General features: G+C 40.3%; 2 protein-coding genes across 2 annotated transcripts; both read right to left on the reverse strand.

The window, feature by feature from the left end:
* LOC311249828 (sialoadhesin-like) lies at positions 1 to 3,296 on the reverse strand (the record flags this gene model as incomplete). Its single annotated transcript, XM_084341144.1, has 6 exons — positions 1 to 240; positions 990 to 1,030; positions 1,733 to 1,981; positions 2,096 to 2,401; positions 2,647 to 3,018; positions 3,269 to 3,296. The coding sequence occupies 6 exons, from the start codon at positions 3,294 to 3,296 to the stop codon at positions 1 to 3; spliced, it is 1,236 nt and encodes a 411-aa protein (XP_084197270.1).
* Positions 3,297 to 5,057: 1,761 nt separating this feature from the next.
* On the reverse strand, positions 5,058 to 7,954 carry LOC311249830 (sialoadhesin-like; the record flags this gene model as incomplete). Its single annotated transcript, XM_084341146.1, has 7 exons — positions 5,058 to 5,111; positions 5,342 to 5,417; positions 5,528 to 5,606; positions 6,357 to 6,605; positions 6,720 to 7,025; positions 7,282 to 7,656; positions 7,927 to 7,954. 7 exons carry the CDS (start codon positions 7,952 to 7,954, stop codon positions 5,058 to 5,060), a joined length of 1,167 nt encoding a protein of 388 aa, XP_084197272.1.
* Between the last annotated feature and the right edge of the window lie 8,157 nt (positions 7,955 to 16,111).

The following is a 16,111-nucleotide window of genomic DNA, read 5'->3' on the forward strand; positions in this document are numbered from 1 at the left end:
TCATTTTTTCTTCACTTGAGCGTAGAGATCCTCTGGCCTGTCAGCAGTCTGTCTTGAGGTGTTTGCTGGCTCGGACACATTGACCTGTGCATACACTGTGTCCTGCTGCTGTCCACTGTCCTGCGCTGAGTCAGAGGACAGTTCAGGTCTGCGCTTGGAGAAGTCGATCTCTCCATAGTGGATGTTTTCTTCTGCTATGCTGGATGGTACTTGAAGAGCCAGCTCGTCGTAGATTTGACTCTGAAAATTGAATGAAACAAGAAATGTTGTGAGCTGGATCCTTTCATACTAAAGTTTACTAAATGGCCCTTTGGATAAATTGGACTCACAGCACTGGTAAAGGTGTCAAATCACAGTAATCTGAATACTGATTCAGGATAAAAATTTGTTTTGATGCTGCTGGATTACACTGTGACCTTTAATATTATTAAAAGTAGAGTGAATATGTTTATCTGAAGCAATCTTCACTAGGTTTGGGTCATATCTTGAGGACATGGCTATGTTTTTCCTTGGTGATCATTAATCTGGGCTAAGGAATACCCCAGCGTTTGATTCTTGGGCCACTATTATTCAACAGCAGCAGACAGACTCAATGTGTCAGTGTGTAGAGCAAATAAATGAACTGATTGAACTTATTTCCTTCAGTTACACTCAGTTAAAGTTCATAACTAGAAGGAAAAGACATGAAGTTATTGATCAGGTTGATTCAAGAACCATCCCACAATAAAAAGACTAAATACAAGAACAAGAGTGGGTTTCACCAGCTGTTTTTAAATCTGTTGCTATTATTATTTGTTTAAGTCCTTCTAAGTTCTTGGTTACATTCTCACTATAAGTATTAAATATTTGACTTGGAGAAGGTGTCCATCCCTCTCAGCTGCTACTCTTCACTTGAAACAGGTCACATATTAGGAAGCTAATGTTAGCTTTGTCAGTTGCTTCACTCAGTTAGCAGTCACATCTGCAGTTACTTGACAGATTCTACTTACTGTTAAGGCGATGCTTTCACATAAAATAGAGGACACAATCACTGTGAACAGATGAGAGACAAACATTTCAGGACTGTACAATGAAGTTTCTTCACTCACCTGAGTTTGTTGTGTAGTTTGATGTTTAGTCATAAACCACCTGGAAGATATAATGAACAGTTCTACATGTTTAAGTTAAAAGGATGATAGGAGTATATGGGATTATAGGAGGTTCATCAGTGAAAAAAAAAAGATTAAGTCCAGATTAAATTCCACTCAGCAGAGATTAGTGGTGAAGCTAAATGAGTTTTGTTGAAGTTAAGTCACAGAACAGCTTGGATCATACTATTGCACCCTTTTTAGAGTTGAACAGACAACTTTGGAAGAAAACTGTACAAATGAGGAATCTGTTGGTGCAGAAATGAATTAATAGACACATCACATCTTTATCCATGTCCTCACCATGAATGAAGGTTTGTGAAACTCACCAAACACAGACTGCAAGGCAGATGAGTATGACGACAATGATCCCTCCAAGAGCTGAGCCCAGTAATATAGAAATGTCTGTTCATCAAAAAGGTAATAAAGTAAACTACAGTGACTAAAAAAAAAAGGTTGAATGTAAACATGTAACAATATTGATGTGGTCATTATTTGGATAGAATAATATTATACACTTGCATTTAAAATAGCTTTACAGGGAACTAAAACAAAGGAGAGCAGGTTAGATTAAATGAGCAGATTCAGTCCAGTTCTACATTTACCTGCAACAATCAAATGGATCTGTGATGACGTCTGGTTACCGAGATCATTTGTGGCCACACAGTAATAATCTCCACCATCTGTCACAGTAAAGCTGTAAAAGTGTCCTTCAGCTACATTCATTGGTCCATCTTTACTGTTCCTGAACCAGGTGAAGCTGCTGACGGGAGGCTTGGCTCTGCTGGAGCAGGTCAGCTTCACCCAGCTACCTGCTGATGCACTGATGGACACTGAGGTGTCTTTAGGAGCATCTGAGGAAAATGTGACAGAGATGTGAGATATGAGAGTAACATCAGAGCCTGAATAAGATCCTTTATTTTTATCATGTGCTGACAGGATCCAATAACAAACTCTGGTTGTCTTACATGAAACACTGAGAGACTTTGTCTCCTCTACTGTCTTGACATCTTGTCCTTCATTCACAGGATATGTGGCAGAACAGCTGATGTTGTATCCATCACGTTGGTCTGACAGAGTGATGGTCTCCTGGATTTTAGTTGTAAAGGTCCCATCTGTGTTTTCCTCTATTTTGTTGTGAGAGTCTTGTTGGAGACTCCAGGTGAGTTTAGGAGGGGAGTGTGGACAGGGAGTGAAAGCTGAGCAGGTTATAGTGACAGACTCCTTCTCCTTCAGATCACCTGGGATCTCAATTCTGGGGCGATGAGGAGAATCTGTGGGTTCAAATCAAACACATTTAAATAATCAAAGAAATCATGTTAAATTCAGTAATTTGTGTTTTTAAATGCCAAAGCTGAAACAGAATCTTACAATCACACAATTTCCTCCATAATGTGACCATTTAATGTCAAACTGTAATGACACAACAGAATTAAAATGTATTCAAGTGTAACTGATTTCCCTTTTTATTCTGAACAAAAACATTATAGACTGACTGACAGAAACAAAACTCTCTTACCTTTAACTGTTATTTGAAGAGGATCACAAACAGCTGTTGCTTTCATTGGGTCGTTCTCAATCCTGAAGTAGTATGTGTTTGTGTAACTTGTGACTAAACTGGTAAATAAAGTGGTGCAGTTTTTCTCACTCAGGTTCCCAGTTATCTTCATTGGATAGGTGTTATCTCTCTTGTTACTGTGGAAAATCACATTGTTTTGATTGGAGGTATTCTTAATCCACACTCCAAAGATTTCTCTGCTGCTGTTAAACTCTTGTTCTGGTTTAGGTCTAAAGTAACATGGGATTTGTAAACAAGATCCACTCAGTGCTTCCATCTTCTTTGGTGCAGTAATGAAGAGGTCTGCATGCTCAGTACAAACAGCCAAAACACCTGTAAACCAGAATCATGATTAACACAATTTGAAATATAAAGTTGATGATAAACAAAGCAGCAGTACGTTGTTTGCTGCTCTCTTTCTCTGTCCTGTGAACAATGTCAGTAGAAAACATTTCACTTTGCAGTCAGGACATGAACAGCTGGATAAAGTAACTCTGTCTGCTCTTTCTGCTTTATTTCTAATTAAGTCTAAACTGTGAATAATGAATGTCTCCAATTAAAAGTGAGTGAACAAACAGCTCACCTGAAACAAAGAAGACACTCAGCAACATGTTGGCTGTCACCATATTCACACACAGGACTGACATGACACTCATCACCTGGGTTTGTGCAGAGTTGAACTGAAAACAAGTTAAATATGAATTAAAAGTGAGACAGTTCATTTTCATTGAAGCCCATTTTTGTTAAACTAAAACCCACCAAATAAACAATATCATGTCTTTTCATGAAAAGCAGCTAAATAAAAACTTGAGTTAGAAAGTTCAAACATAAAAAGCAGTAACATTTGACCTTACCAAGCTATCCTCCAGATTAAACCGAGAAACAATTAGTTTTAAGATAAAAAGATCAGTGAATCTCAGCAGCACTGCAGCAGACCCAGTAACAGACGTCTCTGCTCAGACTTCGTACTGTAAAAGCAAACAGGCGAAGATAAAGGTGCAGAAATAAGAGAAGTCTTCATCCTTCCTCTTCACACCATCTGGGTGAGGAAGTCATCAGCTCATCAGAATGCAAAGTGGTTATTCTTTAATATGACTTGATCACAGGCCTCACTGGAGCCTGTACTGTGTGTATCATCTTCTTGTAGTTCATGTTAAGTTAACAAAAATAGTGACATGTTTAACAAATATTCAATTCATATATTGATCACATAGTTACGAGTGTTTAGTTCATGTGGAACCATTCTGTAATAACAAAGGAGAATGATGTGAGACCATCAGTACAGACAGACTGTTTTATTAGACAAATATGTGAGAAACTCCCCCAGAGTAAGATCATATCACCAAAGACTCATTTATCACACAACAAACAGCTGTTTCCTCTGTAGGAAATCTATAATAATACAAATTAAAGCGGCTCTGCAGAATTTTTGTGTTGTGCTGGAAGCCGGTCCTTAGGTTATGTTAGCGGACTCCATTTCTAAACTACCGTTAGCTGCTGTTAGCTGGCATTAAACAACTTAAACAAATCACTCACTAGCTTGTATAGACACCAGAGAGAGACAGAGAAGGTCTCATTATTCATGTTACAATCCGTTCACATACAGCCACTAAAAAAGTGAAGAAAAACCCAGCAGCTGTTACTGTACAGTTGTGGAGCACATGATGAAGACATTTTGCTGCAGAGAGCTGGGTGGAGGACGTGTTGACAGAATCAGCAAAACAACTTCCCTGTTTACTCTCAGTTCTCAGCTTTCTTCACGACTTTAACAGTTCACAACCCACCACTCCCCTTTAGCATTCTCACTTTATCAGCCATATATATTACAATAGAAAAATAAATCAAATAATTATTGAAAGGACAGTGACATGCAGTGGATAAAGACTGAGACAATTATCACTGCAGCTGGTGAGGCTCCTTCAGTTGGATCAGGTGACAAACCTGTTGTGTTTTTTTCAAAATACAACCAAACAAATAAATGCACATCAGAAGTAAGATTTGAAAAACAGGAGAGATTTGTTCACTTTTTGCAGCACACACCTGTAAAAAGTGTTCTGTGTACATGTTTAATTATAAAGACAGTGAATAGAAACAATTTGTACCTAATTAATCTATTTTTAAGCTACATTTAGGTCTACATTATAAATTATATTTTCATGACCTGTTGATATTATATTTCCAATTAGCAGATTTAAAAGGTTGCACATAGATATAGCCTATATATGAACAACAACGGCTCCAACGTCATTTTCAACAATATGAGCGGTGTGAAAACCTCATGAAAAATTCTGTCCTTCAAAAAGACAGTTAACTTTAAAGACGTTTGAGGATCTTTAAAATGGTGAACAGTCATGTCATCTTCCTCTTCTCCTTCATGATGCTTGGATCTCAACCACTCTGTTGACACAGTCTGCTTCATCTGTGTCCTGAGAGAGAGACAGAGAGAGAGAGAGAGAGAGACACAGAGAGAGAGAGAGAAAGACAGACAGACAGAGAGAGAGAGAGAGAGAGAGAGAGAGAGAGAGGTGTTGGTGCTCTGCAGTGAGTTTAATGCAGCTGAAAGAGAAATGCCAGCAGCACCTTGAGCTTGTCTTGGTAAATCAAAGTCTAATATAAAGTGAGATTAGCTCTCCTTAATGAAATGAAGACAGTGTACTGTTGACAGAATAATGTACCTGTCCTCATCTAGTAGCACCTTCACTGGTTTGTTGCAGCATCTTGATCTGAACCAGCTGAAAGAAAAGGAGATGGAATAAATAAACATGAATACAAGTGAAACATTTTAAAGAGAACAATAAGTCTGTAGCTGGAAATGATCACATCATAGAAAAGTTGGTCTCACCACTGAAAGATGACGATTGTACTGCAGAACATTATGACTCCCAGGATCTTCACTGTAACGTAGACAGAAAGCCCAAACTCTGTAACAAGACAGCATGGTCACCTTCTCCTTAATGGAAAATGTTACGGCTCTAAAACATCCTGAACTTTAATTCCTTCTGTTAACCTCAAATGTAAACTTGTACATCATGAAACACGACCTTCTGCACTTCATTAAAACCCTCGTAATGTCCTCGCTATTGCCATACATCTTTTTCCTCTGGGGTCAAAAATGACCCCGTCTGGTTTGACTGTTATTTAAAGCATATAGTATAAATTGTCGATCAATTCTGTGTTACATGTTCAGTCTTACTTCAGTCCAACCCATTACCACAAATTTTTCCCTTCGTTTTGGAATTTGGAACATTATTTTCATACCATTTAATAAATAAAAAACATTTTTTGAGAGCAAAAATTTAATTTGGGGTCAAAATGACCACAGAGGACAACACAAGGGTTAACCAAAATAAAATGTCAAACATGAAACACTGAGAGTCAAACTGACTCAGCTGAAATGTTTTCAGAGCATCTTCCCATGACTGAGTTCTCACAAAGCTGAATTTCATTAACAGAACAAACTTTATTCAACAATAAATGCTCTCCAGCCACCACGAGATGCTGAGCACTTCTTTTCTCTCCAAGTAGAAGTTTATTACTCTACAATCATTTCATAAAAATTCAGTACAGGGTATTAAACAAATTAACAAACAAACAAAGAAGCAATGCAGAAGCAGGAAAGAAGAAACAAGCATGAATTAAAACGAGCAGATTCAGTTCAGTTCTACATTTACCTGCAACATTCAAACGGATCTGTGATGACTTCTGGTTACCGAGATCATTTGTGGCCACACAGTAATAATCTCCTCCACATGTTGCATTAAAGCTGTAAAAGTGTCCTTCAGCTACATTCATTGGTCCATCTTTACTGTTCCTGAACCAGGTGAAGCTGCTGACGGGAGGCTTGGCTCTGCTGGAGCAGGTCAGGTTCACCCAGCTACCTGCTGATGCACTGATGGACACTGAGGTGTCTTTAGGAGCATCTGAGGAAAATGTGACAGAGATGTGAGATATGAGAGTAACATCAGAGCCTGAATAAGATCCTTTATTTGTATCATGTGCTGACAGGATCCAATAACAAACTCTGGTTGTCTTACATGAAACACTGAGAAACTTCTTCCTCTTTGCTTTCTTGACGTCTTTTCCTTCATTCACAGGATATGTGGCAGAACAGCTGATGTTGTATCCATCATGTTGGTCTGACAGAGTGATGGTCTCCTGGATTTTAGTTGTAAAGGTCCCATCTGTGTTTCCCTCTATTTTGTTGTGAGAGTCTTGTTGGAGATTCCAGGTGAGTTTAGGAGGGGAGTGTGGACAGGGAGTGAAAGCTGAGCAGGTTATAGTGACAGACTCCTTCTCCTTCAGATCACCTGAGATCTCAATTGTGGGGCGACGAGGAGAATCTGTGGGTTCAAATCAAACACATATGTTACGTTGAAAATAAATTAGAAATGACAAAAACACATTACCAAACACAGCTGACACAGAATCTCATACTTCTTAATTGAAACTACATAAAGTAAAATAAAAGTTTGCTCTGCTTTTAGTAACTTTGATGTCAAATTCAATCAAAACTTAAATTCACTGCAAAGTGAAGAAAGTCTTTTTATTCTGAACAATAACATTATAGACAGACTGACAGAAACAAAACTCTCTTACCTTCAACTGTTATTTGAAGAGGATCACAAACAGCTGTTGCCTCAAATAGTCTGCTCTCAATTCTGAAGTAGTATGTGTTTGTGTAACTTGTGATTAAACTGGAAAATAAAGTGGTGCAGTTTTTCTCTCGCAGGTTTCCAGTTATCTTCATTGGATAGATGTTATCTTTGTTCTTACTGTGGAAAATCACATTGTTTTGTTGGTAGGGATTACTTTTAAACCACACTCCAAAGATTTCTGTGCTGCTGTCAAACTCTTGCTCTGGTTTAGGTCTAAAGTTACATGGGATTTGCAAACAAGATCCACTCAGTGCTTCCATCTTCTTTGGTGCCGTAATGAAGAGGTCTGAATTCCTGGTACAAGCAGCCAAAGCACCTGTAAACCAGAGTCATGATGAACACAATGTTTCAAACAATCTTCATTCAGAGAAAGACAAAATATACTTCAGCAGTAATATTTTACATTATGTCTGTTTTCATTGTACAGTTTGTTAATGGTCATTTTATAGGTTTACAAGAAGCAGATAACAACCTCCACTTAATCCCACACAAGCCTGACCCCCGGTGGTGACCAAACCCAGTGACACAAACACTCCAATGATTCAAGTAATGTCTCCAAATAAAAGTGAGAGAACAAACAGCTCACCTGAGAGAAAGAAGAGGCTCAGCCACATGTTGGCTGTCACTATATTCACACACAGGTCTGACATGACACTCATCACCTGGATTTGAAAGAAAATGGTACTTTTCAATATTTTAATCAAAACATCTTTAAACAAATCATTCATGTTGTTTCAACCTCAAAGTCAAACATTCAAACCAGGAACTTGCCACCAAGTGTTGTGTGTGTAGTGATGAATAATATCTGCAGAGTTGCTCTGAAAACAGTTTGAATATGAATTCAAAGTGAGCACGTTTCTGATATTATAAAGTTTAAATATAAAAAGCAGTAACATTTGACCTTACCAAACGATCCTGCAGCTAAAACAGAGAAGAATTTGTGAATGTCAGCAGAACAGCAACAGACCCAGTAACAGACGTCCCTGCTCAGACTTTGTGATAAAAGCAAACAGACTTTGTTGTTTCACGAAACTAAAATACTGCAGAAATAAGAGAAGGCTTCATCCTTCCTGTTCACACACTGAGTGAGAAAGTCTTCAGCTCATCAGAATGCAGATGAGACGAGACTCACCGCAACATCTTGCATCTTCTTTTGTACATTTTAACTTCTTGATCACATGTAGGTTTGATTCAAGTGAACAATAGATATAAAATGTTGACAAGTAAAATATAGAGTGTGTTCTATTACGAGTAGTTTGGTTCTTGTGGAGAGATGAGAGGTTTTAAATTGGGTTCATCAGTGAACTAATGCAATTATCCTTAATGAGAATGTCTTTCACAGTCAATATATCAAGCATTTTTCTAGACTCACTGATGATGATGATTTCTAGATTCATCAGTTTCATGACGTATTTAAATACTTATTATGGTTAACAATTAGCCTTGATGCTGGATTACACTGTGACCTTTAATATTATTGAAAATAAAGTGATTATGATTATCTGGAGCAATCCTCACTAGTTTTCGTGGACATGGCGATGCTGTTTTGCAGTGATCATTAATATGGGAGAAGGAGTCCCTAAGGATTTGACTCTTGGGCCACTACTATTCAACTGCAGCAGATAGACTCAATGTGTCAGCGTGTAGAGCAAGTAAATAAAGTGATGTAACTCATTTCATTCAGTGACATCTTCGTCAAATTTCACAGTTAGGAGAAATATCAAGAGGAAGATATTAAGAAATATGAATAAGATGTTCATCGCAATAACGGGTGTGTATTCTGTTAGAATGTATTTGTTTTAACTTCAGACCAGAGTGTTGTCATATGTGCGCATGTGCATAGTTACAGACTTCAGCTTTGTACTGAATGTATCTGTAATCTAATTACACTGTGTATCCTAATTATGTAATCCTGTTACTCCACTCAACGCCGTGTTTGTAACCAACAATGCATCTACTGTGGCCTGCCCGGAAACAACCTCGCCTTCTGCCCGGCCATAAGGACCGGCTCACCAGTGAAAGAGGGCACATTGGTGAGCCCGACCTTCTCCAGTTCCAGCCCCCTTGTTGGTATCAATCTACCTGCATCCCTCCAGTGGTCACTTGAGTCTATTCCCATTCATGTTTTTGTGGAATCGGTACTGACAACAGCTTCGTTCACTCTGCCCTGACAGAACAAAAATTCATCCTCATTGAAACCCTCGATGCCCTTGATGGATGCAGTTTGGCCACCATAACTCATTGCACAATACCCATCATGTTAACCATCTCTGGAAATCATCGAGGGTGTCTCCAGCTGTTCGTGTCATCCCCTCACCCTCTTCCCCAGTTGTACTGGGTCTCCCCTGGCTTAGGCTTCACAACCCCCACATAGACTGGTCTCCAGCCTCCATTTCCAGCTGGAGCACCTTTTACCACTCCCACTGTGTCCATTCCGCCGCTACATCTGTCAAGATATCTGTTTCCATCCCTCCTAAGCTGCCAGATTTGCCTCTAGTGCCGCCAGTATGCCATGACCTGGCTCAAGTGTTTTGTGAAGAACTAGCTCTGTCTCTGCCACCTCACCACCTGTATGACTGCCATCGATCTGCTACCTGGAGTGCCTCTCCCCTCCAGCCACCTGTACAACCTGTCACGCCTGGAGAGAGAGTCGCCCCAGTGGATTTTCAAGCCCTTATTAATGACATTCTCTGCGACATGCTTAACCATTTTGTTTTCGTCTACTTGGACGACATATCGATCTTCTCCAGGAACCTTGACGAACACATCGAGCAGGTGAGGTTGGTGCTCAAGAGACTCCTAGAGAACAAACTGCTTGTTAAACCAGAGAAGTGTGAATTCCACTCGGCTGAGGTCAGCTTCCTTGGTTTTGTGATAGCCCAGGGGAGGCTTCAAGCGGACCCCGCCAAGATCCGGGCAGTGGAGGAGTTGCCCACACCCTCCTCCCGTAAGCAGTTGCAATGTTTCCTGGGGTTTGCCAAGTTCTACCGACTGTTCATCCGGGATTACAGCCCAGTCACAGCTCCCCTCGTTCACTGACTTCTATCGCCTCCCCTTTCACCTGGTCTCCCGGAGCCAACGCTGCCTTCCAGAGGTTGAAGAGGTTATTCACACACACCCCGGTCCTTCAGCATCCCGACCGGGACGCCTCGGATTCCGGCGAAGGGGCCATACTCTCCCAGCGTAATTTAACTACACACATGCTTCATCCCCGTGCTTTTTTCTCCTGATACCTCTCTCTGGCGGAGAGAAATTATGATGTAGGAAACCAAGAGCTTTTGGCAGTGGTCTTGGCTCTCCAAGAGTGGCGACACTGGCTGGAAGGTACCCTTTTCTCATTTGGACTGACCACAAGAACCTCTCTTACCTGAGCTCTGCCAGAAGGCTCAACTCCCGCCAGGCTCGCTGGTCCTTATTCCTTAGCTGTTTCAACTACACTCACTCTTACCGACCCGGCTTCCCAAATGGAAAACAAGATGCTCTTTCTCTGCTCTCCTCCCCAGACACACTCCCAGCTAACCTCGAGCCTATCGTGCCCATTCCCTGGATCATTGGAGCTGCTACCTGGGAGATTGAGACCATAGTGTGGGAGGCCCTACGCAGTCAGCCTGACCCTGGTATGGGTCCACCTAACCGCCTGTTTGTGCCAGAGGAGGTCCGGTCCCAGGTGTTACAGTGGGGCAACTCATCCAGGTTCATCTGTCATCGTGGAGCCCAGTGGACACTTCAATTCCTTTGCCAGCACTTCTGGTGGCCTAAGGCATTTGGTGCTTCTTCCACTCTCACTTCGGGTTATCATCCATAATCTAATGGAAAGACTGAGAGAGTCCAACCAGTACCTGGAGACCACCCTCCGCCGTCACCCTTGAGGGAACTATTCCCATAATTCACTCACCAGCTCAGCAACAGGAATGACCCTTTTCTTTGGCCACCTATGGCTTTCTACTGCCTCTTCTCTCTGCTCAGGAGAGCGAGGTCGCTGTCCCCTCTATCCAGGCTTATGTCACCTGCTGCAAGGAGGTATGGAGGTCTGCCCATGATGCCCTTACCTGTTCCACTCAGTGAAGTCAGTTTTTGGCGGATCATCACCGTCTGCCGCCCCCATACCAACCGGGACAAAGGGTTTGGCTTTCCTCCCGTGACCTCCCTCTTCAGGTGGAATCCCACAAGCTGGCTCCACATTTTGTTGGTCCATTTGAAGTGGATAAGATCATCAACCCCACTGCCATCCGAATCAAAATGCCAGCATCCCTACCTGTGCATCCCACGTTTCATGTATCTCAGCTCAAGCCCGTTTACACCAGTGACCTGTCACGTAAATTGTTAAAGGATAACTGCCGTTTTTTACAACATGGACCTTATTTCTAGCATAAACTACGATCATTTACTCACCCAGATAACTTTGGTGTCATTTGGTGTCGTTCGGACGAAATTAGATCCAGTGGAGCGCCACGTATATCCATATAATGCGAGTGATCCGGGCACTGAAGCGCAGCCTCTATGAGCATTATCTGCCACGAAACTAGTTCATTTCACCAATATTTTGTTACGATACGCTAGTCCTATTCCCCTCTGAGTCCGGGCTTGTCTGTTATCAACATCCGGGGTCTGTAGGTTGACCTACTACCTCTGACCTGGAAGATGTCATCTCTGAGCTGCACCCGCGACAGCCGGCTTGTTTACCTGTAGCTGCTACTGCTAGTTTGACCCCGGCTGTTGATAACAGATGAGCCCGGACTCAGAGGGGAATAGCACTAGCGTATCATGACAAAATATTGGTGAAATGAACTAGTTTTGTGGCAGATAATGCGTTATATAGAGGCTGTGTGTCGGTGCCCCATCACTCGCATTATATGGATATACCGGCGCTACACTGGATCTAATTTCGTCCGAACGACTTCAAATAACACCAAAGTTATCTGGTTGAGTAAATGATCATATTTTATGCTAGAAATAAGGTTGAGGTTGTAAAATCCTTAAGCAAACAAACAAAATCACAGAGATATCCTTTAAAATGCTTCACATGTTTTATCCAACTAAACACTATTTGCAGAAACTGAAGAAGGACATTCATGTGAGTTGGACCTTTTGTGGAGAGTTGAAAGAAAAGCTGGTGCATTTATTTTGGTCTTGCTTACATACCAAACAACTATGGAGGAAACTGACACAGTTTATCATCATATTTACCCTCATTTGCACTGTATTGAAACAATGTATTGTTTGGATTCACTGAATATGACAGAAATCTGTGTTCACAGTTCTATGTGATCAATTTGCTTATTATTTTGACCAAATTTTATATTCGCAATTTGATTTTTTATCTTACTTTTTAAAAAAAAGTAAAAAAAGTAAAGTGTGATGCATTTTCATGCAATTTAAGGAATCTATGCTGAATTAGTGAGTTACTGAGTTACAAGTTAAATTTCTCTGCTTTCAGAATGAAACCTGTGTGAAATAATTCAAGTCATAAAAAGACAAAACACATCTTGTCAAGATTTATTTTCACTAAGACTTAAAACAATGAGTTGTAATCAACAAGTGTATGCAGCCATTGTAATAGTTACACCCATTACAACCATCCTTCACACACACACACACACACACACACACACACACACACACACACACACACACACACACACACACACACACACACACACACTACAGCATCAATGCATCTAAATGACAAATACAGTGAAATCATTAAAGGTTAAATATTTTACATAATGTGTTTGTACGAATATCTACAGAGTCCTCACTGCTGAAACCAAGTCACAAAACTTTATGAAACACACTGAACGACTGTGAGAGATCAATGTTAAGATTTTCACTAACAAATGATAGTCCATGTGTACTGTTGGCACAGACTCAGTTTACACACCTTTTTCGTTACTTAACATTGAACACTTTAGCCAGCTTGTGTCACAGGCGCCATCCTGTGGCGCTCAGAGGATGATGCACTGAAGGATAACAATCAGTGTTGTAGATAATATATTCACTTTTTTTTTTTTCATTTAATGAAATTAATTAATTTCTAACATTGAGGTTTCTGCAGCCAGCTGATGCCAGTGCCACTCATTTTAGATACAGGCTATATCACATTAATTTAGATCGGTGAACATACAGTTCATATCAGGATTTAATTGATACCCAGCAGCCAATCAGAATCAATATTTCACCCAGACCATAATATAACATACAAATCAAATCACACAAACATTAAAAATGAAATATACTGTAATCTTGTACCACACTGGTAATGTGTTTGTGTCTATTTAGAGCTTTGGGACTTTTTCTTGTACATATCTGACCTACAGATCACTAATCACCCGGTAACAGCTGCATGAGGTCAGCACATAAATACAAATTATGATGATGAGATAACCGACAAAACCATCTGAAACTACTCAACGATATACTACACTATCTGAGCCGCAGGGTGTGGAGGGTTTGAGCTTCCCTTTATCTAACTTTAGGCAGTGAAGATGACATTTTCTTGTCTAGGCTCCAGTGTCTTTTCTGCATTAACTGACATAAAACATTTTGCATACGTAAAAAATGAATCTATATTATGAATTCAAGCCAAATATGATCTCAAAACAATACTCATTTTTTCTTCACTTGAGCGTAGAGATCCTCTGGCCTGTCAGCAGTCTGTCTTGAGGTGTTTGCTGGCTTGGACACATTGACCTGTGCGTACACTGTGTCCTGCTGCTGTCCACTGTCCTGCGAGTCAGAGGACGGTTCAGGTCTGCGCTTGGAGAAGTTGATCTCTCCATAGTGGATGTTTTCTTCTGCTATGCTGGATGGTACTTGAAATGCCAGCTCGTCGTAGATTTGACTCTGAAAAATGAATCAAACAAGAAATGTTGTGAGCTGGATCCTTTCATACTAAAAGCTACTAAATGGCCCTTTGGATAAATTGGACTCACAGCACTGGTAAAGGTGTCAAATCACAGTAATCTGAATACTGATTCAGGATAAAAAATAGTTTTGATGCTGCTGGATTACACTGTGACCTATAATACTATTATTATTATAATAAATGAACCGATTGAATTTATTTCCTTCAGTTAAACTCAGTTAAACTTTACAACTAGAAGGAAAAGACTCAAAGTTTTTGCTCCGGTTGATTCAAGAACCAGCCCACAATAAAAAGAGTAAACACAAGAACAAGAGTGGGTTTCACCAGCTGTTTATTATTTGTTTAAGTCCTTCTAAGTTCTTTGTTACATTCTCACTATAAGTATTAAATATTTGACTTGGAGAAGGTGCCTATCCCTCTCAGCTGCTACTCTTCACTTTAAATAGGTCATATATTAGGAAGCTAATGTTAGCTTTGTCAGTTGCTTCACTCAGTTAGCAGTCACATCTGCAGTTACTTGGCAGATTCTACTTACGATGCTTTCACATAAAATAGAGGACACAATCACTGTGAACAGATGTGAGACAAACACTTCAGGACTGTACAATGAAGTTTCTTCACTCACCTGAGTTTGCTGTGTAGTTTGATGTTTAGTCTTAAACCACCTGGAAGATATAATGAACAGTTCTACATGTTTAAGTTAAAAGGATGACAGGAGCATATGGACTGATGGGATTATATGAGGCTCATCAGTGGGAAAAAAAAGAGATTAATCCAGATCAAATTCCACTCAGAAGAGATTAGTGGTGAAGCTAAAGAACTTTTTGTGAAGTTAAGTCACAGAACAGCTTGGATCATACTTTTGCACCTTTTTTGGGAGTTGTAGAGACAACTTGGGAAGAAAACTGTAAAAATTAGGAATCTGTTGGTGCAGAACTGAATTAATAGACACATCACATCTTTATCCATGTCCTCACCATGAATGAAGGTTTGTGAAACTCACCAAACACAGACTGCAAGGCAGATGAGTATGACGACAATGATCCCTCCAAGAGCTGAGCCCAGTAATATAGAAATGTCTGTTCATCAAAAAGGTAATAAAGTAAACTACAGTGACTAAAAAAAAAAGGTTGAATGTAAACATGTAACAATATTGATGTGGTCATTATTTGGATAGAATAATATTATACACTTGCATTTAAAATAGCTTTACAGGGAACTAAAACAAAGGAGAGCAGGTTAGATTAAATGAGCAGATTCAGTCCAGTTCTACATTTACCTGCAACATTCAAATGGATCTGTGACGACGTCTGGTTACCGAGATCATTTGTGGCCACACAGTAATAATCTCCTTCATCTGTCACAGTAAAGCTGTAAAAGTGTCCTTCAGCTACATTCATTGGTCCATCTTTACTGTTCCTGAACCAGGTGAAGCTGCTGACGGGAGGCTTGGCTCTGCTGGAGCAGGTCAGCTTCACCCAGCTACCTGCTGATGCACTGATGGACACTGAGGTGTCTTTAGGAGCATCTGAGGAAAATGTGACAGAGATGTGAGATATGAGAGTAACATCAGAGCCTGAATAAGATCCTTTATTTTTATCATGTGCTGACAGGATCCAATAACAAACTCTGGTTGTCTTACATGAAACACTGAGAGTCTTTGTCTCCTCTGCTGTCTTGACATCTTGTCCTTCATTCACAGGATATGTGGCAGAACAGCTGATGTTGTATCCATCATGTTGGTCTGACAGAGTGATGGTCTCCTGGATTTTAGTTGTAAAGGTCCCATCTGTGTTTTCCTCTATTTTGTTGTGAGAGTCTTGTTGGAGATTCCAGGTGAGTTTAGGAGGGGAGTGTGGACAGGGAGTGAAAGCTGAGCAGGTTATAGTGACAGACTCCTTCTCCT

The sequence above is a fragment of the Pagrus pagrus genome, assembly GCF_965226575.1.
Source record: "Pagrus pagrus genome assembly, chromosome: 20".
NCBI classification, from domain to species: domain Eukaryota; kingdom Metazoa; phylum Chordata; class Actinopteri; order Spariformes; family Sparidae; genus Pagrus; species Pagrus pagrus.